Here is a 24,555-nt window from a genome sequence, read left to right as displayed (position 1 = left end):
TTTTTTAAATCTTTTTGTAATTTTTTTGTATTTTTTATTAAATTAATTACAAATGACACTAGCAATTAGTCCAAGGTCCAGGGACATTCTAAATCCAGGGGAATATAAAATGTAAAAAACAAAATTAAAAAATTACGGTAGATTGTGATATGAACACAATATACAACTTTGCCCTTTGTGCATACCAACTTGTAAAATAATTTTTTTTTTTTTTTTTAGGCCAATGGAACTCGATTATTAGTTTCCGATTGGATGTTTAAAAAAAAGGACGAGGTCGCTGTTTCATTATTCATTATTTGGTCTCTTTTCATTATCCATTATGTCAACAAAATCAATGATTTTATGAACAGCTTTCTCCAAATTTAGGTACCCCACCAGTACCAAAGTATATATTGTTGATGAAAGACCATCTCAAAACAGGTATTAATGCTTAGATCATCTTTACAGACATTTTGCAACAGATTTAGAAAAGATTTGAATTTGTTTTCATAAAAATGAAAAGAAATTAGCAATTTTGTAATCACTAGAAACATGATGAGGTAATCCTTAAATTTCCATTATTTACTACATCCTCTACCCCTACAACTATGAAAAAGTGCTGATTATGATCAGCAGGGGATGTCAGACATTTTGAGAGTTTCAATTTTGATTATTTCCATTTCAATGTTCAGATAATTGACTTTTTTATGAAAATAATGAAAGTTTTGGTCAAATTGAAAAAGTGATGCGGGAGGTCAATAGGAAACTAACAATCGAGTTCCATTAGCCTTATTGTATTTTTTCAATTAACCACGAATGATACAAGCAAAGTTATCACCAAAGCAAATTTACAGCTAAAAGACATCTTTGCAGAATGCACCGTTCATTACCCCAGAGCTTAACCGTGGCCAATTAAAAAAAGTACATGTAGTCACAATATTGCTAAGTTTTAACTGAAAATGAAATCATAGTCATACACCAGTTTTGAAAAAAGCACACCTTGATTTATTTAGGTGTGCGATTTGCAGCACACCTAAGAGCACACCTCGGGTTATCCAGGCGTGCGATTTACAGCACACCTGTCACTTTGCAAAACTCAATGCCTGTTACAGCTGTACATCGAAGGTGGCATGTTTTGGTAGTCCATTGGGAAAGTGAATTAGTATGATGTTCTGAACATAAGATAAATGACTGACTATCATTGAGGACTGAGTTCCGCAGTCTAGCCAATGTCATGATAGCTCGTTCACGTAGCGGTTTCGTTGTCCCACTGGAAACGTAGATTGCTTGGCGATCGGAGTGTTATCGTCAGAGCACCTCCTCGGTCCTCGGACTAATGTCATGAATGTGTCAACTGATGTGATGATGCATTGCCATGGATGTGTGACATTGTGTGTATAAATCTTTTCCAGTAAACCTTTGACGAGCGGGTATTTTAAGCATCTGCATACATGTACATCACGTATTTACTGCGTTGGACGCACTTGTCTCTGATTGGCTGCTGAGGCGATCTGCTGTTGCCGAGTGGAAATTTATGAATGAGCTGTGCGCCGTACGCGTTTTTAGCTCCGAATTTACAACATCACGGTAGTCACGCTCGTCAAAGGTTTAGGCCTACTGCATTTGACTATAGAGTAGTCCGAATAATCAGACCCAGAACAAAATATTAATTTCTGACATGATCGTGTTCTGGGTCTGAACTGTTTCCATTCGAAATATTGATGGCAAATTGGACAAAAGAAGCACATGCATGGTCCAACTTCACAGTTTTTAATCCGCTATTCATGTTGTGTAAATCACTCTATTGTGGACCATCCTTTTGATACTTGAGTATTTGGACAAGCAGAACAGTTTTGACAGGCCTTTTGTCTACCTCTCTGTTTGTACACAAACGAGGAGGTCAAAATTGTCATCCTCGCCGAATACAAAAGTCAGCATAATAGTACAGCATTAGGATGTGTGTATTCCGTCTACTACTGGTCCGAATATCGATCCCAGAACAAAATATTAATTTCTGACATGATCGTGTTCTGGGTCTGAACTGTTTCTCAAGTCTTAGCATAGGCCTAGTAAAAAAAACAAACAAGTTTAGCGTCCCCTCTTGCTTCCTTTTTTGAAGATTCTGAAATTTTCTTTTTATTTTCTAAACTTTTTAATGAAGATGTTTGTATACCCTTCTATAGTTCTATAGCCTTACAAATGTATAAGCCGCACTTCAGGAAAGTTTTGTGATCAGAAGAGGGGCATAATTTTCCAGAAAAACAAAATAAAAAAGGCCACAGGCCTCCTTTTTTTCTCAGGTATCGTAGTGTATGCAAAAACAGACCAATAGGGGTTTTCCAACATTAAAAATTTTATATATTTTTTTTAAAATTTGGCACCTGGCAGGAAATACCCTGCCCGGTGCCCAAATTAAAAAAAAATATAAACATTTTTAAATTTTTTAAAAAGTTTTCTAAAGTGTTTTTTTTTAGGTTTTGTAGTGTCCCTGGACCTAGACCTAAATGCTAGTCATTCGTGGTAGACCTAAAAAAAAAATATATAGAGTAAAAAACAATAAAATACATAAGAAAATAGACATCAAAAAACTTCATAACTTTAGAACCAAGTATGTTAGACCTTTTGTGTTTTCAGTAAATGATAGCCTGTTTTGTGTATAGTGTAATAATTATAGTAACTCAATTTTCAAAAATGCCTCCTTTGGCCCCATGGACTAGATCGTGTCACATGTGTGTATACTTGGTTGATTGTGGTATCTGTATCTTTTTTTATGCAACCATAAATGTGTCATATTGTTTCTATTATTTATTTTTATATAAAGATGAAGCCCAAGAAAGCACAAAGATATTTTGTTGATGAGGAAAAACAACCTGGTTCTGAAGAAGTAAAATCTGCCCAAGATTCAGACAAAAGGACAGAGTCACATAAACCTGGTCCTAGCCAGGAGAAATCTGAAAACGACACAAGGACTAGTGGTAGAAAAGAACACACAAAGAGACGGACTGACAAACACAAACAAGAAGGACACAAACATAAAAGAGGTCAGCAAAGTAAAGATGGGAAGGCTGAGCCTCATTGGAAACAAGAAGAGGAAATTGAACTGTATGACGACGATGAATTTCGTAGTATTGAAAACAGATCGGATCAATTCGAAGGGGATGCGCCTGTACCGGTGGAGACAGTGGAGAGATATGAAAGAGGGAAGAAAAATAAACTTGTAAGTAGAGAATGTGCACACATATTTTTGGGTGTTTTTTTTTTCTTGCACTTGCAGACTGCTTTTATTTTTGCAAAATTTATCAAAATGTTAAAATTATGTTGTCACCTAGTATTCTTGATTTGTCTAGATAGAATTAATTAACTTTCCTATATTTTGTAAGTTGATGATTGAGAATAGTAAATAAATTAGCACATTAGTTTGCCCAATAAATAAATATAAGCATAGGAAAAATGCACTATTGATTGCATTGCAGATCATTATGGATTCTTTGATTTTAGTGAAAACTTCCAGGTTTTTGGAAAGTGAATACTTGAAAAAAGGTTATTTTGGGCAAATCTTAAAATTCGCTCTTGGACCTAAAATGCGCGATTATACCCAAAATGCGCATATATAGATCCAGCTCTTATGAGCAAATAAAGAATTAGCAGAGTGAATTTATAGAGTATAAATTCCATACATTTAGGCCAAAATTCAATTCAAATTTTACTGTGCCTTAATCCTTTGATGAAAATAATGTGACAGGTTGTAATGTGGCAAGTTTGAATACACATATTTCTTTTCAGAATATACGTAACAAAAAGTTAAAGGAACATCTGCAGAAGAAAGAAGAAAAGTTTGGCGTTGCTGCCAAGCAAGCAGCTAGGGCAGAGCTTCTGTTGCCAGAGGATAGCGGGTAGGTATTATATAGGATATCGAGGGGTTAACTGGTGCAAGAAGGTCCCATCTGCAATAAATGTAGACATAAATGTATGTGTATATAGAATGCAGTCAATAGCCATATTAGGTAGTCATAGGCAGGGCTGGAAAAATGTTTATTTCCCGGCAAGAGGACAAATTTCCCTCCAACTTAGCAAGATTTTCCACCATTTCTAATGTATTTCTTTATCTAGAAAAGCACAATTTCCCTCCAAATGACCAAATTTCCTGGCAAGGAGATTGCCATTTTGCCTATTTTTTCCAGGCGTGGTCATAGGGCAGCTATTGCAGGTAGGGCCTTCTTACCATAACCCTAAATCTACAGGCTGTATGAAAATGATTGGTACCCATCAGTTTTTGGTGTAAACTGACAAGCCTGCTTCTTCAATATGCAACATTGGATCCTCTTGAAGGAAGGTGGATCTTATGTTGCATTTTGAGGTGGTAGTCTTGTCAGAGGGCTGACAGTAAATTTCGCTGATCCCTCCTGTACTTTTCTATGTCGATTTAACACACGATTCCGCTGTTGTTTTGGTTCCACTTTAGCACCCGGTACACGCATGGAAGTCGCCATTTGAGGTTTTAGCACCCGGCTTCCATGACTACGCTGTTCAGCACCGCGTGCAGTACGCTGTTCCTAACTGTCAATCATTGAGGTCAATCACCTCGAGCTTGACAACGATATCTGAATAGGCTATCGCCAACTCTTTAGGGTATGCGCGAAATTTAGGTTAATTTTCGTGGTTGAAACATAATTTTTCTTGTAGGCCTATAAATCTTGGCCCGGATAGCGGGATTGTTGGTTGATTTAATGCATTTGATAAATTAAGTTCATGGATGCGCGAAAAAATATAATTAAAAGTATCAAAAAAGCTGTTCAACATTTGAAATAAATGCACTGTAGCAGGCTTGAAAAAAGTCTAACCGTGGATGCAGCAAGCCGCGATTTTTCATGACTTGAACGCGGAGCACGGATGCGATTTAGCCAGTAGAAATCGCGGTAGTGTTCCAGGCCTACGCGATGGCAGGGTAATGGCGGCTTCCATACTTGTATTACTATTGTAATGAGCTGTCTACCGTCTGGTCTTGTTCATAATCACTGGAAGCTGATGGGTACCAATCATTGTGATGCAGCCTGTATAGAGGGCACAGTGGCTCATGCAGTGGTTGTGGGTTCCAACTCATGCTGTTCCATCTTGTTGTGCACTTATGCAGTATCCCTGACCTCTGTTGCCTCTTTCCACCCAGGTGTATAATTGGGTACCTGCTTTACAAGTGTTTAACGAAAGATTTATGAAAAACAACCATTAAACATTGGATTCCTTGATAGCTCAGTTGGTAAGAGTGCTGTTCTACTGTCTGTTCAATTAGCTTAGATTCTTGAATTTTTCAGATATTTGAAAAAATAAAAAATTGTGGTCAAAGTCATCAAAGAAAAGTGTTAGCACAGCCTTAGACCTAACATGATTTATACTTTTCAAATTCTAAAGTTCAATTTAAAACCCCATTTCTTTTCAATTTTGGTCTTTTCCCGCGATATTTTTATAAAAAGCCGTAGAACGTCGGGTACCATAAACTTTTTGGAATCAATCCATTTAGAGCAATGGGGACGAATGTCACAATGGGCAGAGATGGTATTTATTCGACCATCCGCATCAGGAAGTATTGTCCAGCAAAATATTTGCCAGTATGCCTAATTTGTGTTGAAACCCTACTGTCGAAACATTACGTTATTATTTATGGGAACTAAGGTTTTCTAAAATAGGCTCCAGCTTATATAAATACATTCCTTGTGTATTTATTTATTTATTTATTTATTTATTTATTTATTTATTTATTTATTTATTTATTTATTTATTTATTTATTTATTTATTTATTTATTTATTTATTTATTTATTGTTTGTGCGAATGGGTCTGAGAATGGGTCTGAGAATGTGTAGGCCTATAGGCCTATTATAAAACTACACATTTATTTTCAATTTGTTATTTCGTTTTGTTTGTTGAATATAAACTGAAAAAACGGTGAAACAAAAGAACTTTTATACAAGAAAATATTATTTAAAACAATCAGGTTACAGAAAACATTTCTTGTAAAGTTACTGTATCTGAAAATGTCAAGCGAATGCTGATATTCTTGGGAAGGAATGGTGGTATTAAACAAAACTCAGTTTACATTGTAAACCAGTTGAAATGAGAACGAAATCCATAATTTTAATGTCCTTGTTTATGAAAAAATAATGCTCAGAATAATGTTATGCATAAAACGTACTCGCGCCATATAATTTCGTGTAACAAAAACCGGTGGACCATCATCACCTATAGAACCTATCCAATAACCGGAACGGTATAACAATTGAAATGGCAGGACAGATTGGTGGACAGATTGTTTTGCTAAATTGGATAGGGTCTATGCCCTAAGTTGAGAATGGACCGTCCCACTCGATTTGTAAAAGGTCGCGAACCCTTTCGTGGACCCAAGTAACTGCCCAAAATGAGGCAAAATTGAAAAGAAATGGGGTTTTAAATTGAACTTGGGAATTTGAAAAGTATAAATCACGTTAGGTCTAAGGCTGTGCTAACACTTTTCTTTGATGACTTTGGCCACAAGTTTTTATTTTTTCAAATATCTTAAAAATTCAAGAATCTAAGCTAATTGAACAGACAGTAGATATCCACGCCCTCCCAGGGGTCCCAGGTTCAAATCCTGGTCAAGGATGACTTTTGTTTCTTGGTCTGCTAAAGGGAAGGAATAGATTATGTGCAATTATGTGTACTTGAGATTAATCTCAAGTAAGTAGCTTTTATTTAACTAATAAACAAGCTTGAACAAGACATTTACATGTTTGTAAACTGTTAGTGTTACACACAGCCATAATTGATCACCAGTGTGAGTTAATTTCAAGTTATGATCTGAAATTTGCTTTGAAGTGTTTCCATAGGGGTGTCGACTGCACACGACAAATTCCAAATTGTCTTCAAAGAATTAAAAATCGGCATGAAAAATGCATTAAAATGAGTATAAACTAAGGCTGGCATTTTTGGCGGGCTAGCGGGTACCGAGATTACATTACCCGGTAGGAAATACCTCCCGGTACCAAATTAAAAAAAAAAAAATGCATTTTGAAATCATTAATAGACTATGACATGAATACAAACTATCAATTTTCATATTAAAAATACAAAACATCTTGAAATTTTTTTTTTTTTTTTTTTAGGTCAACCATGAATGATCCTAGCATTTAGGTCTAGGTCCAGGTTTTTTTTTTTTTTTTGCAATTTGGTACCGGTTACCATCCCGAAAAATGCGCTGGTACCCGGGTACAAAATTACCGAAAATGCCAGGCCTAGTATAAACAAGCCCAGTATTGGTTTAGTGGTACTGGAGATACATGTAGCTCTTGATACTTTGAGAAAATACATCAAAACTTGGGACTTTTAATGTTGAATCCCTGTCTCTCTTTTTTGGTTAACAGATTTTTAGAAGCAGATGAAGGTGATGAAACACATCAGATATTACAGACAGATTTAGTGGATGCTGTGGATATCACAAGTGCAACTAAGGTAATGTTGCAGTCAGTTGATTGTTTTTGAGCTCAAACACATGTAGTATCGTAATTGCTAGAATGTAAAGAAAAATAATAATAATATGGCTTAAAATTGCGTTTGCATGCTTTTAAAATGTGTTGGAGCTTTTTTTAAATTCTAAATTTAGTGACACCTTGGTGCAGATCAGAGGAGGCTTAAAGGCATTCCTACAATGCACTATGATTGGGAAATTTGATCAATATAACCTAATTTTAAAGGCAAAGTCCCCATTGCCACACACACAAAATGGTAATTTTAAAACTGCAGCCAACGAGCTAATAGTTGAGACTTAGGAATGATATTTGATTTTCTTGCAGGAAACATTCATATTGTCCCACTGCATTAATTTTATTCATAAGTCTTGATGTTTTGAATGTTAAATAATAGGATGAAAACACCAGATATTTGCACACAATCCCAATGCAAGGTATGATCAACTGTACCACATGTGTACAAAAGCCAGACATGCAAGGTCAGAAACCCCATTGGGTTGTGGGAATGTCTTTAAACATCCTCTGGGTGCAGATAGACATTGAAAATTGAACTGTAAGTGTAAGAATTTGACAAGCATAATTTTTTATATGTTTGGTACTTATAGTTCTTTATCATCTGGACTTAACTTGTAACCATGCATTATACTAATTTTACTGAGCTTGAAACAAATTATTGAACTTTTCAAAGATTATTTGAATACTTGTCTATGATGTTGACATAACGTTTTGTATTTTGTGTATTTCTACAGTCTTTTGAGTTAAATCTACCTCAGTTTGGCCCATATCATATGGACTTCACTCGTAATGGCAGGTTTCTCTTACTAGGGGGCAAGATGGGGCACCTGGCTGGAATGGACTGGATTACTAAGAATCTTATGTTTGAAATCAATGTCATGGAGACTATCAGAGATGTACAGTAAGTTATCAGTTGGGCTGTTTCACTTGAAGTCCATACACCCCCTATGGAAGACATGACCTTAATCTCCCACACAGGGAGTGTGTATTTCAAATGGAGTCACCCATTCAGGTAACCCTATTTGAAATTCACACTCCCTGTGTGGAAGATTAAGGTCATGTCTTCCATAGGGGGTGTAGGGATTTCAACTGGAATAGCCCATTTCTCTTTTGTGTGTATAATAATGTGAATGTGTAATTGTTTGTAAACACTGGCATATATGAGAAGTCTGATGGTAAACTTGCTTGGGTAGTCCATTATTTGGCATTCTTATGATATGGCCAAACCACTTCATTTAATCCATACTTATAGTGTGCTTTTTGCTTGAGATCCACAAAGACCAAAATTTACTCAACCAGGGTTCGGTTTTTGCCGGCAAAGTGGCAAAAACCTGGCAAAAACTGTTTTTGCCAGTTTTTGCCTGGTTTAAACTGGCGAAAATGGCAAAAACTGGCAAAAACTCACATATAGTCACTCAAATATTAAAAAGTGACACAGAAAGCTCATAAACAGTAACACACAACTTTTAACGAATCATTCAAAATATGTTTTGTCTCATCAAGTCCTTAAAATGAAAAAGTTTTGAATTTGATACATGCCACATTTCGGTTAAATGCACTTGAGCAATGAAAACGCTTGCCTTTAATTTCTTAATATATTGCTTATAATTACAAAATCTGGCCTTGTTACACTCGGGAACTTATTTTTGTAACTTAATAATTTGTTTTGAGATGAAAAAACTGAACTATAAATCACTTTTTTAGTTTTTGCCATTTTTGCCGGCAAAAACTGTTTTTGCCAAGTGGTTAAAACCGCGGTTTTTTCCACCTGCGGCAAAAACCTGCGAACCCTGTTAACTCAACAAGTTAAAACAACGTAATCAAAGAAGTCAACCAAACAAACATAATTGAATTTACCTTACACCATATAAAGCATATGGTTGATGGCACATGTTGCCTGGCCAAGACTTTTGGGGGAGAGGGGGCAATGTAACTTTCAAGAGGAAGGCAAAATATGATGAAAATGGTCAAAAAAATGGCTACAAAGTACAACAAATGTATGAAAATCTTCAATATCAGGGTGGTCAGCATCCCACAGGGTGGGGTCAAGCCATCTCACAAGGGAGAAGTTGCCTGCCTTGGCTGTGCCACCGGATGACGCCAGCTTATGTAAGAAGAAAACAATCTGGACTCATTTTGTACTTGCAAAATTATTAATTTTCAGGTGGTTACATCAGGAGACCATGCTAGCAGTATCCCAGAAGAAATGGGTGTATATGTATGACAACCAAGGAACTGAGTTACACTGTATCAAGAAAATGAACGATGTACTCAAGATGGAATTTTTACCATATCATTTCCTTCTCGCTACTTGTGTAAGTTGAATTTGTGTCAGGTTTGAATTAAAGCCATAATGTATGATCTTATAATATGAAATTTGTTACTTTTTTCATACCCAATTTTTTTTGTTATATGTAATATGTGACACGATCAAGGGAAATGAGTCGGTTGTCGCTAATACTGATTTTGAGATATTGTCAAAGAAAGTGTTATAATTCTTTTGTTTTATATTGTTTTCAGCCATTGATAAATTGATGTAACTTTGCAAAGAAAAGTTGTATCAACATGAGGTTTTCAGTTTCTGAAAGCTCTAAAATGTCCTCTTTAGAAACATGTAAAACTCATTTTCGACCAGGGTCGACATGTGACTCATTCCCCTTGATCATGTCACATATTAGCTAATGTTTACATATGTCCCAACTAAATGGAATCAACCAAATTTGTTGTGTTTGTAGGTCAACAGGGCAATTCTGATGTAAAGTCTTATTATAACATCAGGCTTTGAGTTTTATGAGGAGTGTGATAAATAACATTCCTCAAACTTGTGAGGAGTGCTATTTTGTGAATGAGGAGTGTGATTATGCTTTAATGTGATATAAGCTTAAAGATTTAAGGAGTGCGGAAGAGTGTGATCGCACTCACACTCCTCAAAACTCAAAAACCTGATGACATTAAGTCCCCCATAGAACTCCACATTCAATGAACAGATCAACTCTAAAATTATGTTTGTATGTAATTTACATTCACTTTTGTGACCTTTTTTTTATTGAATTCACTCCTGTGCATGAAGTTGGTGAAGTGAATCTACTGCAAGGTTGTAAAATGTGGGGCGGCAATGACAAATGTGGGACGGCCAAAATACAAATATATGCCCAAATTGAAATAAAGATATAAAGAAAAACATAACAAATTTCTCAAAAAGTGGGGCGGCCATGGCATCCCCGGCCGCCCGCTTGCTACGGCCCTGATCTACTGAGTCCTCATTTACACACACATATGCAAAATGCTGGGCCGGTGCACAGTGTCATCGCCCCGATATCTTCATGGTAGAAATCGCCATGGTAGGTTGAATCCACAGCCACGCATGGCCATTTTATTCCGACCTTATGAGATGCACAATTAGCCAAGTGACCTGACTAAGGCTACTGACAATAGCCGTGGTAATTGATTTCTCGCTGTGTGAGTAAGCTTGTATACGACATTGTGGTCAATGGTCATATTGCCTCCACTGGAGTAGTGAGTGCAGCTATAGCCTGCGCGCTGTAGTCCATACATGACCAACGCAATATAAAATTAGAATTTTGGTCAGATTTTGAGTTCAAGACGCACAGCCTTTTCTCAAGACACAAGCTAACAACTATCATATCTGTTCAACACATATTTTCAAGTGTATGAGACCAGATCTGGTTTCTTGAGACAAAATCATTTACGGGAGATATTCATCATTTTCTACCCCGGTATCCGAAGATTTTCGTCTGATATCAAAATCGTGCATAGCAATTCACGTGTATCGATCCCGGGTATTAATTTTAGTATCTCTGCTGCACCAAATAATTATTAGCCAGGCGATGTCGGTGTGCGGTGCACATAATCATTGCTGTCTGTCACATAGTTGCCATACATAGGCTGGGCATATCTACTGTGAGATATAACATGGCTTGGATATGAGGATAAACCAATCAGATTGCCAAGATTATAATATAACTGTTTAGAATGGATTTATGTAAATTGTATGTATTAAATATTTTCTCCCCAGAATGCCAATGGGTTCTTGCAATATTTAGACACATCAGTAGGAAAGATGGTGGCTCAGCATGTCACTAAATGCGGACGCTTAGATGTGATGACTCAGAATCCATACAATGCTATCATTCATCTGGGACATCCTAATGGTAAGGACTCCAACCAACAAAATATTAGATATATGGAAAATAATTATTAAAATCATTTTTTCATTCAAAGTCACTCCATATACAAGAGTTGTTTCCCAGCACCTGTACCATGTTGGGCAGGTCAAACAAAGTTGAAATATTTGCTTTAAATTTACATCATTGAAGGAAATTTCTGGCAGTCACAGCTTTATGCCTTGTATGTTAGAAATATAATTATCAAGCACGAATCATGTGGTTTAATTTAAAACAAACTCTTATTGGCCATAAAAACATCCGTCTCTCAATACGTGATATTCAAAATTCCCGGGCACCAAGATGACGTCCCAGTAATACAGTGAAGGCTGACGACAATTGAGCTCAAATAACCATGATGTCATTGCCCTAGACAATTTTGGCGCAGGAGTTTTGAATATCGTGTATTGAGACCCGACTATTTTTATTTGTTTTTATGGTTAATATGAGTTACCATGTGATTCGTGCTTGATGATTATTTTTCCTAACATATTGTAAGGCATAATGTTGTGATTGCTGGAGACTTCCTTTAACTATCTCCAGTGAGGGTGGAGGGTGGGATCTAATTGCTTGAAGAAAAAAAAAGAATGACAAACAAAATTGGACAAATCAATTCAAACTTGTGTTGTGCCTCGTGCCTTAGAACCATGAAGATCAACATTTAACTTAAATTTTGGCTTTAAAATTGTACATACTTGTTGCGACATCAAAGAAATTTCAATGTTTCATGTTTCGCTTGGCCAATAAATACTTGCGTTCTAGAATGCTCATACAAAAGAATTATGATAGAATTATTTATTATAATTGTGTGCAAACTCAAATGAGCTTCCATTATTATTACACTAAATGATTTTGTTGGTGCTTTGATTGTTTTATTATATAGGCACAGTAACATTATGGAGTCCTAATGTGAAGGAACCTTTAGTCAAGATGCTGTGTCATAAGATGGGGATAAGAGCAGTAGCTGTGGACAAGAGTGGGCTGTAAGTCAACTAGTCATTTGTTTTCCTATACCATTTTCACCCTGATGTAGCAGTGACATCAGTGTGCAGTTTATTGTACATGTATGTGATAAGGTGCCGCTTACATGTAGATACGCGATTGAAATAGCTGTCTCAACGCATTGATGTCACTGCCACACCACTGTGGCAAATGGTATAGCAGTGTTGCATTTGTGACCCATTCAGGCAGAAAATTATATTTTGAAATCTTTGTATTCTGAGAAACTTCTGTGTTTGGTTTCACTGAAATCAAAGTTGTATCTATATATATACCATGGCCAAGCTAGACATTTAAAATGATGGTAGTTAAAATAAAGAAAAAGCTGGGGCATCATTTCTGGCAATATTCTGAAAGTAGAGTGCATGGTTCATAGGGCCTGCACTTTGGCTCGTTTTTTGCAGGTTTACATGGTCCAATAATCACAAGATGACTGACATGTGGTAACAAAGGAAGCAGTCACTGCAATTTGATTATGTCCCATATGATTGGCCATTCAAGACACCCCTGTGAATATACTATAGCGGCCTTTTCAAAATATAATACCTGTTTGCTTGACTGTATTGACAATACCGGGAACAATACACACAGTATATGCATTGGACAAACTTTTTACAATAAGCATGATAAGTGATGATGTGACCTCCAGATTTATACATCGTTCGTCTCACACACTGACAACATTTGATTGAATGGACTGTAGGCTACTGCGCCGTGATTACGGTGAAGGACACCGGTTCAAATCCTTTGTTTGGAGCCAATCGATAAAAGCATGCAGGGCCTCTATACCCATGTACAGTTTATCCCTACATAACCTATGTCTTGAATACGCTGGCAAAGTTATGCAATAATCGGATTAATACTATATAGCAGTAGGTAAAAACAAGTTTTGAATAATCCGCGCTATAAAGTCCCATTCAGTGATCCCAGCGAAAGTGAAAAACAAATCAAATTGTTACGTTTATAAATTCTTTTAATGAAAAACAAATGGCAAAAAAACAAAACAGGAAAACGACAGTATTGACGAAGTTGAAGCCCCATTCAAATACATGTAGCTAATGTATATACTGTCAGTACCGGTATATAAATTACAGACTCACGTAAATGCATTATTTTTTGTCTTAGACACACGGCTTTCGGCTGAACCACTGCACTAGCAAGCTATGTTAGCACATCTATGACAATGACGAAAGGTACAAAATCAGCCATAGGCCTTTAGATAGCAGAAGACACAAAAGTGGTGTTTTATGACCTTTGACATTCTTTTGTGGCGAGTGACATGGTCTTTCAATTCACGCCGAGTGTCCTTGACAGGTTTGACTATGCTTCAGTGGTCATGACAGAATTCAAAAGATAACCTCTGCCCCAATAATCCCAAGCAATTGTCTGAAACTGCTCCTCGGATCATAAGAACTCAGTCCTCAAATGATAGTCATAACAGATAATAATGTCCAAATTACTGACTATCATTGAAGACTGAGTTCCGCAGTCTAGTATCTAAAATCTGAATTTTGATGATTTTTACGATCGTCGGGATGAAAAAAAATCAAAAAATCACTGAATGGGCCTTTAGTTCCCTCCTCTCCTTACCCTGGCAATATAAATCAAAGAAAAATAAAGAAAAATAAAGAAAACAAGAAAAGAAAATTAACCAAATTAAGGGATCTGTTTTGAGCGTTTCGATAGTATTTTTTGTGGGACATGAGAGCACATCAGACAAATTTTATGACAAATTATTAAAATTTGATATTTTTCACATTTTTGATAAATTACAGTCCTCGAAGTAAATATCATAAATCTAATGTTATATTCTTAAACAGTCCCTGGCATACAGATACCATACATGTATAGGCCTATGTATAGTAAATTTGTCTGCTTTATCTGTTTTGTGCTGTTTAAGCAAATAGTTAAACATAATTTCCATAAAATGTAAGCTTTTACTGTCAGATATGTCCCCTTTTAATTTTGAGCAGAACAAGTGAGGTAAAGCAAAGAAAATTGAAATTTACTACTACTAGCGCCAATGAATGGTATACGATTGTAAAACGGTACGATCCTCTGGGTGTGTGTGGGGGGGGGGGGTGCGGATGTGTGTCCTGCACGCGTATTTTTTTCTGCAACTATAACGGGACGCAATCTGATACCGGTATGTTATAAGAATCAAACTTACAAGAAAGATGGCTCTTGTCAAATCCTACAATTCTGTCAGAGAAAATATGCACATTTGCATTAAATTTTTAATTAATTGACATAATTGATTAATTAATAAATATTTTATTTAATGATTTACCATAATTCCAAATATGTCAAACGATATGTCAAATTAAAGCTAATGAAATGCTTTATAAATTGGTCAGAGCGCATTTTGCAGAATGCATTTAGTACTTTAGTTACATGATTCCAAACATTCTATTCCAATTTTTTGTTATACACGCATAGGAGCTGTACTTTTAAAATCCGCGCCTAATCAATAATAATAGTCTTTCACTCCATTGTCAAAGTACTGTGCTCCCTGTAGCATTATGGAGTGACCAGGTCCTAGAGCACACCACTCCACGCCATACATAAATTCTCCCAGTCACATTTGCCCAATATGAAATTTAAAAAAAGTTAAATTTTAATTTTACTTCTTTTAAAGTTTGGCAGAGGCGGGGTTCGAACTCACGGTGCACCACGCCGCTTTGGAGATGCTCTATGAGCCTAGCGCCTTAGACCACTCGGCCACTTGTCTTGATGGAATCTTTTATGAAACGTATTTGAAGATATAATCGCAACTTCAATATAGGCCTACCACGTGACAAGCAAAAGCAGAAAACGTACCATATTTTGGAATTTTATTTGCCTAAAAACATTAATGTGTATTAATAGCGCTCAATTGTTGTTAATCCGACAATAAACATGATAAATGCTGGCGTCTATATGGACAATACATTATATCGATTTTGACATGTGCTCGCACGGTGTCAGTACATTTCCATGGTCAGTAAAATACTATAGAGGAACCTGCCATTTTTCTTGTATACACGTTCGATGTTTTTATCAATTACATAAAAAATCCATTTTAGACCCCAAATGTTTCTTCAGGAAATAAAAGATTAGATTACCATAAAAACGAAACAGTAATCTTTTGCCGGGTCTAATGTTATTTATACATAGAATTTTCAATGTTTTTTCTATCCTTATTCTTGCTCAATTAAAAAAAAAATATTTTGGCGTATATAAAATTGAAATAAAATTCTCTGCCTCATAAACGACCTCAAATGTGCCACAATTGGGTATCACGAATCGTTATATATGATGTGCAGTTAATATTCATATTTTCTTTTATACAGAGGATGCTTCAGTTTTGACAGGAAAATATTTTCTTGAAAACCCTCTCACTCGGTTATTTCAAAAGCGGTAACCACGCTTCCCTAGAATGTGCAATAATTTAGCATTAAAATTTTTCTTATTCTAACAGCAAGCGTTTCTAGAATGCAGTATGGCGAAATGTGGTGTAGTCCTAGAGTGTGATGGTTTTGTAGCAGATGACAGTGCTCATTCAAGCCTGTCAAGGTCAGTTAGTAGCCACTTGCTGAATGGATGGCCATGATCAGCTATCAAAGAGATGCCTTGTGCAGCTGCCAATCACAGTAGAGGTTTGATAACATTTTGTTAAAAACCCAAATGTGATATAAGGACAAAGCTGTGCATGTTGGTACTTAATTGTTTGGATTCTTACGTTGAAATTCCCTTGTATTAGTATTTTTATGTGTAGTGTATAGTGGTCATAAATTATATAGCTTTTTAAATTTTGGGCATTTTTGCTCTGTTGCACTGTACCATTATGGAATTTGAGCAAATCAATTACCAGTCTCTCCCGGCACTCACAGCAGTAACACATGATGTGTTACTGGTGGTAGTGACATGTTTAGATGATGTCACCTGCAGCAGTGACATCTGAACAGTCTCTACAATTCACACTTATAGGAGCTAAATAACATATGTATCATGCCAGTAAGTGACTGTTGTGTGTCTGGATGAAGAGAATAGTATTTCCCCAAATAAACATAGGACACTGATGAAGGTCAGATGGACTTGTGGTTTGTAAAGTGTTGAAATGAGTCATAATTGGGTGTGATTATGCTCCTCTTTGGGGGTCTATTACACCAAAAGAAATCAAAAGATTGAAATTCTATCTGGATAATCTGTTACCTTGGTACTTTGAGATCATGTTTACATAGTTAATTTCTTTGCGACTCTCATTTCTGTAGGTGCGACTGTCAGTTGAAAACAGGAAGTTATGGCCAATATTTTCAAAGTGTTACTTGGTAGGGTAACACTCTTGGCAGCCATGTTTTTTAATGGTTTTAGATGTTACTGCATGCAGTAACATTGTAACAATGTGACCTCAAATTGACCTCATTTGAAGGGCGCCGCCAAGATATGGACTGGTGTGTGTTACTTGTAGCAGTAACAAAAGTGTGTTACTGCTGTGAGTGCTGGGAGAGACTGATTACCGACACAAACAGGTATACAGTGTATTATTTTATTTTTATTTCGTATCTCAGGAGCACAGCTCACTTGGTAAGGCATCAGAATTTGGTGCACTAGCGCTCGAACTTTAAATCGGAAGATGGTGAGTTCGAGCCTCATCACAGTCACATTAATTTTATAAACCAAATATTGTTCGAACTTTTCATATTTGTTTTTCTTTTCTTGTTTCTTTTCTTTGTCTTTTTTTTTTTTCTTGTTTTCTTTATTTTTTTTCTTTATTTTTCTTTGATCCATATTGCCAGTGTAAGGAGAGGAGGGAACTAACGGCCCATTCAGTGATTTTTTTTCATCCGGACGATCGTAAAAATCATCAAAATTCAGATTTTGTACAAGATCTGCGGAACTCAGTCTTCAATGATAGCAGTAATAATCTTTTGGTCATTATATGACTATCATCATTTGACGACTGAGTTCTTATGATACATCATCCGAAGAGCAGTTTCAGACAATTCAGCATCGAAGTGGTTACGTAATTCTCTTGGTTACCGGATCACGCTACTTTGGTATGCCTTCGAGTGCCATATACTTTATGTGGTGATCATTTCGATCGTGGTTCATTACTCTAGCGTGATCCCGTTGACATAGTAACATTACGTAACTTCGATACTGAATTGCTTGGGATTGTTGGGGCAGAGGTTATCTTTTGAATTCTTTCATGACCACCGAAGCAGAGTTAAACCTGTCAAGGACACTCGGCGTGAATTGAACTGACCATGTCACTCGCCACAAAAGAATGTCAAAGGTCATAAAACATCAACTTGGTGTCTTCTGCTAGTGGTTCAGCCCTAAGCCGTGTAGGCCTATTTAAGACAAAAAGTAATGCATTTACGTGAATCTGTAATTTATATACTGACAGTATATATAAATTAGCTACATGTATTTGAATGGGGCTTCAACTTCGTCAATACTGCCGTTTTCTTGGGTTTTGTGCCAATTTTGTTCATTAAAATTTTTTATAAAAGTAACAATTTGATTTTTTTTTCACTTTCGCTGGGATCACTAAATGGGGCTTTGCAACGCGATATATTCAAAACTTGTATTCACCTACTGTTATAGCATTAATCCGATTATTACACAACCTCGCCAGCGTATTCAAGACATCCAATGCAAATAATCACCTAGATTATGACGTATCATACCGTAAATATGGCGGAGTACTCAAATTCATTCAACAAAAGCATGATTACAAGCTATTCAGCATCGAAGTGGTTACGTAATTCTCTTGGTTACCGGATCACGCTACTTTAGTATGCCTTCGAGTGCCATATACTTTATGTGGTGATCATTTCGATCGTGGTTCATTACTCTAGCGCGTGATCCCGTTGACATAGTAACATTACGTAACTTCGATACTGAATTGCAATCTACCGCGACAGCTCGTCTCACACACATAACAAATGCACAAATACGATCAAATAGGTTGACGACAACGTTTGATTGAATGCACTGCATTGTGCCATGATACGGTGAAGGACACCGGTTCAATTCCTTTGTATGGAGCCAATCAATAATTTCACGCACATCCTCTATTATTGCCCAATTATTACCCGGGATGATTGCACACTGTAAAAGAGATATTGTTATAATGTTTGATGAAATCGTGTTTAACTACCGTATTTGCTTAAGAACGGCACAATACAGATAAAGCAGACAGATTGACTACATGTGGTACATGTATATACATATAGGGAATGTGTGTGAGTCGAGTATTACCTAATTATAATAGGGGCGTATCCAAAAATGAATTCACGCCCCTTTCAAATGTCGAGCCAAAGTGCAGGCCCTATGTGATGGGTAAGTATACTGATATAAAATTGGATTCATTGAGCCCATATTCATTGGTCAAGCTATGAGCTCATAGTGAGACCAATAAATATTGGGCATAAAGCATCCAATTTTATCATTATTATGTTTTGAATCCAATATTTTCACACACTTGGATTCATCAAAACATAATAATGGATATAGTAGGCTACCTAGATTTAGTGATATTACTTTTAGCTGTGTCCTCTGAAAAATATGTAGTTTGTATCAAGGTCAGTGACATTGTACCACCTGTACCAGTCTTTGGGATGTCAAGTTGTAAACAAGTATGTTACACTACACTACTGAGGTCATTGACATTAGTGCAATACATTATGTTGCAAAGTAACACATTGGTATGTATCAAGGTCTGACATTGTACCACCTGCACTTGTCTTTGGAATGTCAAGTTGTAAACAAGTATGTTACACTACACTACTGAGGTCATTGACATCAGTGCAATACATTATGTTGCAAAATAACACATTGGTATGTATCAAGGTCTGACATTGTACCACCTGTACCTGTCTTTGGAATGTCAAATTGTAAACAAGTGTGTTACACTACACTACTGAGGTCATTGACATCAGTGCAATACATTATGATGTAAAGTCATACATTAGTATGCATCAAGGTCTGACATTGTACCACCTGTACCTGTCTTTAGAATGTCAAGTTGTAAACAGGTATGTTACACTACTGAGGTCATTGACATCAGTGCAATACATTATGTTGTAAAGTCGTACATTGGTTTGCATCAAGGTCTGACATTGTACCAACTGTACCGGTCTTTTGAATGTCAAGTTGTAAACAAATATGTTACACTACACTACTGAGGTCATTGACATTAGTACAATACATGATGTTGCAAAGTCACACATTGGTTTGTATCAAGCCCAGTAACATTGTACCACCTGCACATGTCTTTGGAATGTCAAGTTGTAAACAAGTATGTTACACTACACTACTGAGGTCATTGACATCAGTGCAGTACATTATGTTGCAAAGTTATACATTTGTATGTATCAAGTTTAGTGACATTGTACCATTTGTACCTGTCTTTAGGATGACAAGTTGTAAACAAGTATGTTACATTACTGAGGTCATTGACATCAGTGCAATACATTATGTTGCAAAGTAACACATTGGTATGTATCAAGGCCAGTGACATTGCACCACCTGCAGCCTGCACTTGTCTTTGGAATGTCAAGTTGTAAACAAGTATGTTACACTATGGAGGTCATTGACAGTAGTGCAATACATTATGTTGCAAAGTCACACATTGGTATGTATCAAGATTAGTGACATTTTAACACCTGTACAGGTCTGTCTTTGGAATGTCAAGTTGTAAACAAGTATGTTACATTACTGAGGTCATTGACAATGTCAATGTCTCCCCTCTTGAAGTTTAGTTTTAGGATTAATTCATTAGACATAATTAAATGCTGCTGTAGAGTGGTACATCATATCCTGAAGACCTGCCCAGTGGTATGATATTTACATTGGCATAAGGGAGCTATTGGCAGAATTTCGCTATGTAAATGGCTGAACTCACATTCTGATAAATGCAGGTAGACTGAATAATAATGAGGCCGGAGATCAAAATTGCTGCTTATCGTTTTCAAAAATGCTGTCCTGCAGTCATTTTATGTTTGTTTCTTTTTGTAAATCAGGTACATGGCCACATCGGGAATGGACAGACAACTGAAGATATTTGATGTGCGCACATTCAAGCCATTACAAGCATACAGGGTGCCATATGGGGCAGGAGACTTGTGCTTCAGCCAGAGAGGTCTATTGGCTGCTGCATGTGGCAATGTGGTAGAGGTAGGTAAAGCAATCAGCTGATCAATCAATCAATCAAGTGATTAACAACTTGATTGGTCAATCAATATACTGATCAATAGATCAGCCAATTAGTCAATTGATCAGTTGATCCATCCATACATCCATCCATCAATCAATCGATCAATCAATCAACAATCAGTTACCTCGATTAGTAGATAGGATTATTGTGTGCTTTGTGGTGCAGGAAACTTTTGTTTCGGACTTCAGCGAATGAATACTGGCTGTTGTTACAATAGATATATTTTTTAAATTATAGGGGAAAAGGTGACATTTCCTAATTCATTGGTCAGGTAGATTCATTCCAAATTAGCAAAACATATCAGTTGATATTTGTTATTTTTGCTTTTCACAGGTGTATAAAGATTGCTGCAGGACAACGCAGAAGAAACCGTACATGAGACATAGAATGAACACTACCATAACCAATATTGAGTTTAGTCCATATGAAGACGTACTAGGTGTCGCACATGCCAAAGGTTATGCCAGTCTTCTTATACCAGGTATATTACCAAAGTGATGGATACATTTTGTTATTTTTACACTTTTTATGACAGGATGCTCTGAAAAACACATAAAAACCTATAACCTGAAGCAGGGTGAAGGATGGGTAATGCATAGGCCACCTCCCAAGGGGTGGGGGAACCCCATACAAAATAAAAACAATTTGTAACAATTTTATAGGCTCCTCACAGAAAGTAATCACACAATGATAAGCAATAAACATCAGTATTTTGTTTTCAGAATCTTCCTTCCTATATCTTGGACACAATTTATAAAATCCGGTCCAATTTCAGGGAAAATTGAATCCTATTCCAGGGAAATTGGGACCATCCTTGATTCTTTCATATTTTCTCATGACCAATCAGAAGTTTGTTTTTTTGGGAGAGGGGCTTGATTAATTTCCCATAGTTCAGTTCAGTTTTATTTCATCAAATTCCATCCATACAAATATTATTACAATATAAAAAAGCTTTTACAAACATCGTATAATATGGTGAAAATGATGAGGATGCCACTGAACGCAGAGCGTGTTGTTGTGGCACCCTTTATTTCTGGTAGGAGTGTTCATATTTTGTTTTTGGAAATTGTTTTGCCAAATGTTGCTATATTTGCATGGTGAAAGATTCTTAAAACATAATAATGATAAAATGTGATGGGATTTTTTTCAAACAATGTACTATGTAAATGTGTAAATTCATAAAGCAATCTTGGTGTGAGTGCTATTCCAGGATGTACTTGCTTTGACATGTAATATGCAAATGGTACATTACAGATGGGTCAAACTATACTTTGCTGAGTTCTTATGACACAACGAATGATATCTTCTTGTAATATTTGTTGTATAGGTGCTGGTGAAGCTAATTTTGATGCTCTGGAGGCTAATCCTTACCAAAACAAAACACAGAGGAGAGAATTTGAAGTCAAAGCATTACTAGAAAAGGTAATATGTGATGTGATCAAGCAAAATGAGTCGGATGTCGGGAATATTGATTGTTAGATACAGCCAATAATTGTATTCAATTCCTTTGTATTTCCTTGTTCTGAGCAACACTAAAATGGCCATGTCTCTGGAACTGTAAGTCTATAATTAAAGACAGAGATAAAAACAATAAATTGCGTCTGATGTCACTGTCAATTACGATCCTTGATTGGTTTACACAGGTTAATCAGCGCGTAAAAGGAAGACCGATCTATCTGGTGCAGATCGGAGAAAAGGAATAGCAGCAAATGGCGAAAAATTACGTACTTTTACAAGGCAAAAAGCAGCTTTTCTAGGCATTGTGGACATGGTGCCTTCACCAAAGAAAGTTTCCTACTATAAACTAACTTTTGAGATGGTTTGCATGTCGAAAGGTGCAAAATTAACAATAAGGCGCCCGGATATAAATCCGCGTTCAGCAAGTCATCAACACGACACTTGTAAACAAACCGTGCTCGAGTTTAATTGACAGGTGACGTCAGACGCGATAAATTGTCTTTATCTTTGTCTTTCATTATAATGATGGTGTTTTCAGTAAAATAAAGCTCTGAGAATGGCTCTTGTGCTGAATTTGATTTTGATCAACATCAGACTCATTTTGCTTGATCGCATCACATTGGATTGAAATGTTGCCTCTTTCGATGTTGTTTTTTCTTTGTTTCCTTTTCTATTCTCGTTCTCTTGTCTTCTTTTTCCTTTTTTCGCCATCTTCTATCATTCCTTTATTCATTCTTCACTTTGTCTTTTATTATAGTTTCTTTCTTTTAAACTTTATTTTAAACTTTCTTAAACTTGCTGGCAATGGCATTAAGTGGAAACTGCATTGCTGTGTTTAGAGTCATTATCAACAACAACAATAACGGAACATTAATTGTTGGAAAATTCTTAATAAAATACTGGACTGACCTGTATGTGTAGACAGAAATATGTGACAGAAATTTTAATGAAGGCAAGGTGTTTCAAGCTATCAAGAAAGAATGAAAGTAAAAGTAAAAACAACTACCAGTAAAAATAAACAGATAAAAGGTATATGTAAGTGCTTCTGGGAGACAAAAATATCCCCAAATACTACAGTGCAGCCATCAATGCTGCCCTCACTAGAGATCTCTATACTAAGCAAAAATAAGATATACTGTGAGGGCAGAGTTCTTTGCAGGGGTGTGATGACTCAGGGTGTGGGGTGGTAGTCATATCTACTATCTTAGCATCTTGTGTGTACAAATTCCATGGCATATCCTAAAATATGAAATGCCTATGAGGTGAAAGATGGATTGTTCGTCCATTCCACAAGCAAGAATGTTTCAACCATTACACAAATTATATATAGGCAGTTAATTTGGTTTATATCACTCGTTCATCAAAAACATTTCAAGAATATTTCATATTTTTGTTACAATACAACACAACACCAAGATCTGCCATGGATCATTCATTTTGTCAAAATTTACCCGTAGTTGGTGAATGGTGAGTAGGAGAGGTAACGCATACACAAATCATGCCAAGTAGTAATCTCTCTCCTGCGCACACACAGGATTCCCTGTGTCTGACCAATATAGGGAGGCTTGTTGTGTATTGCACGGCATAAGTGTCATTGATATGGTAAAAATTTGCTTGTTTTTAATGTTACCTAAATACAAGATATTCTTTTCTGCTGATTTCCTCTTCTTTCTTTGCCAAAATTTACATATTTTCTTTTATTTTCAGCCCATATTTGGTATTTTACCCAAATTTTATGCAGTTTTTCAGCTTTTTTGGTCTATGGCCTCTCACACCCCTGAAATTATTTTGCTGCATATAAATGTGTTTTACTCCAATTGTATATGAAATGTGTGTATATCCTGATTACATTTTGCAATGGGTATTTTGAGTTTGGCATGCTTGTAGTCCACTTTTTAGGGGATATCCTATATTGCACCATGTATAGGCCGTCTCATCTCAAGTTGAGAGTAATGCCATGTTGGATTTTACAGTGGCAGATTCCAATCATGTGCGCTAACCTAATCCCGTGAGGTGCAGTGGCTCCGGAACCGGGGGTGGGGGCCTGGGGGGACCCGGCCCCTCAATAATTTTGGTGAGGGGGCCCAAGTACCCTAGAGCCCCTCCCCCCCCCATAATCTGAAGTAATTCATAATTTTAGGGTAAAATTCATCATTTTAGGGTATAATTCAAAATGTAAGGTACAATTCATGTAAAAATGTATGCATTTCAAAAGCTTC

The 24,555-nt window shown here is 36.4% G+C and overlaps 1 protein-coding gene across 1 annotated transcript in view; it reads left to right on the top strand.

Moving 5' to 3' along the window:
- The window catches only part of LOC140137650 (WD repeat-containing protein 46-like), a 36,312-nt gene that overhangs the window by 5,040 nt on the left and 6,717 nt on the right, over positions 1-24,555 (top strand). Inside the window, exons 2-11 of the mRNA XM_072159383.1 lie at positions 2,801-3,196; positions 3,763-3,872; positions 7,370-7,457; positions 8,224-8,390; positions 9,654-9,804; positions 11,526-11,661; positions 12,557-12,656; positions 20,685-20,838; positions 21,212-21,359; positions 22,206-22,300. Coding sequence (XP_072015484.1) covers positions 2,801-3,196; positions 3,763-3,872; positions 7,370-7,457; positions 8,224-8,390; positions 9,654-9,804; positions 11,526-11,661; positions 12,557-12,656; positions 20,685-20,838; positions 21,212-21,359; positions 22,206-22,300 — 1,545 coding nt within the window. The remainder of the gene's footprint in view (positions 1-2,800; positions 3,197-3,762; positions 3,873-7,369; positions 7,458-8,223; positions 8,391-9,653; positions 9,805-11,525; positions 11,662-12,556; positions 12,657-20,684; positions 20,839-21,211; positions 21,360-22,205; positions 22,301-24,555) is intronic.

The sequence above is a fragment of the Amphiura filiformis genome, chromosome 17 (genome assembly GCF_039555335.1).
Source record: "Amphiura filiformis chromosome 17, Afil_fr2py, whole genome shotgun sequence".
In the NCBI taxonomy this organism is placed as follows: domain Eukaryota; kingdom Metazoa; phylum Echinodermata; class Ophiuroidea; order Amphilepidida; family Amphiuridae; genus Amphiura; species Amphiura filiformis.
This window is presented reverse-complemented; position numbering and strand designations above follow the sequence as displayed.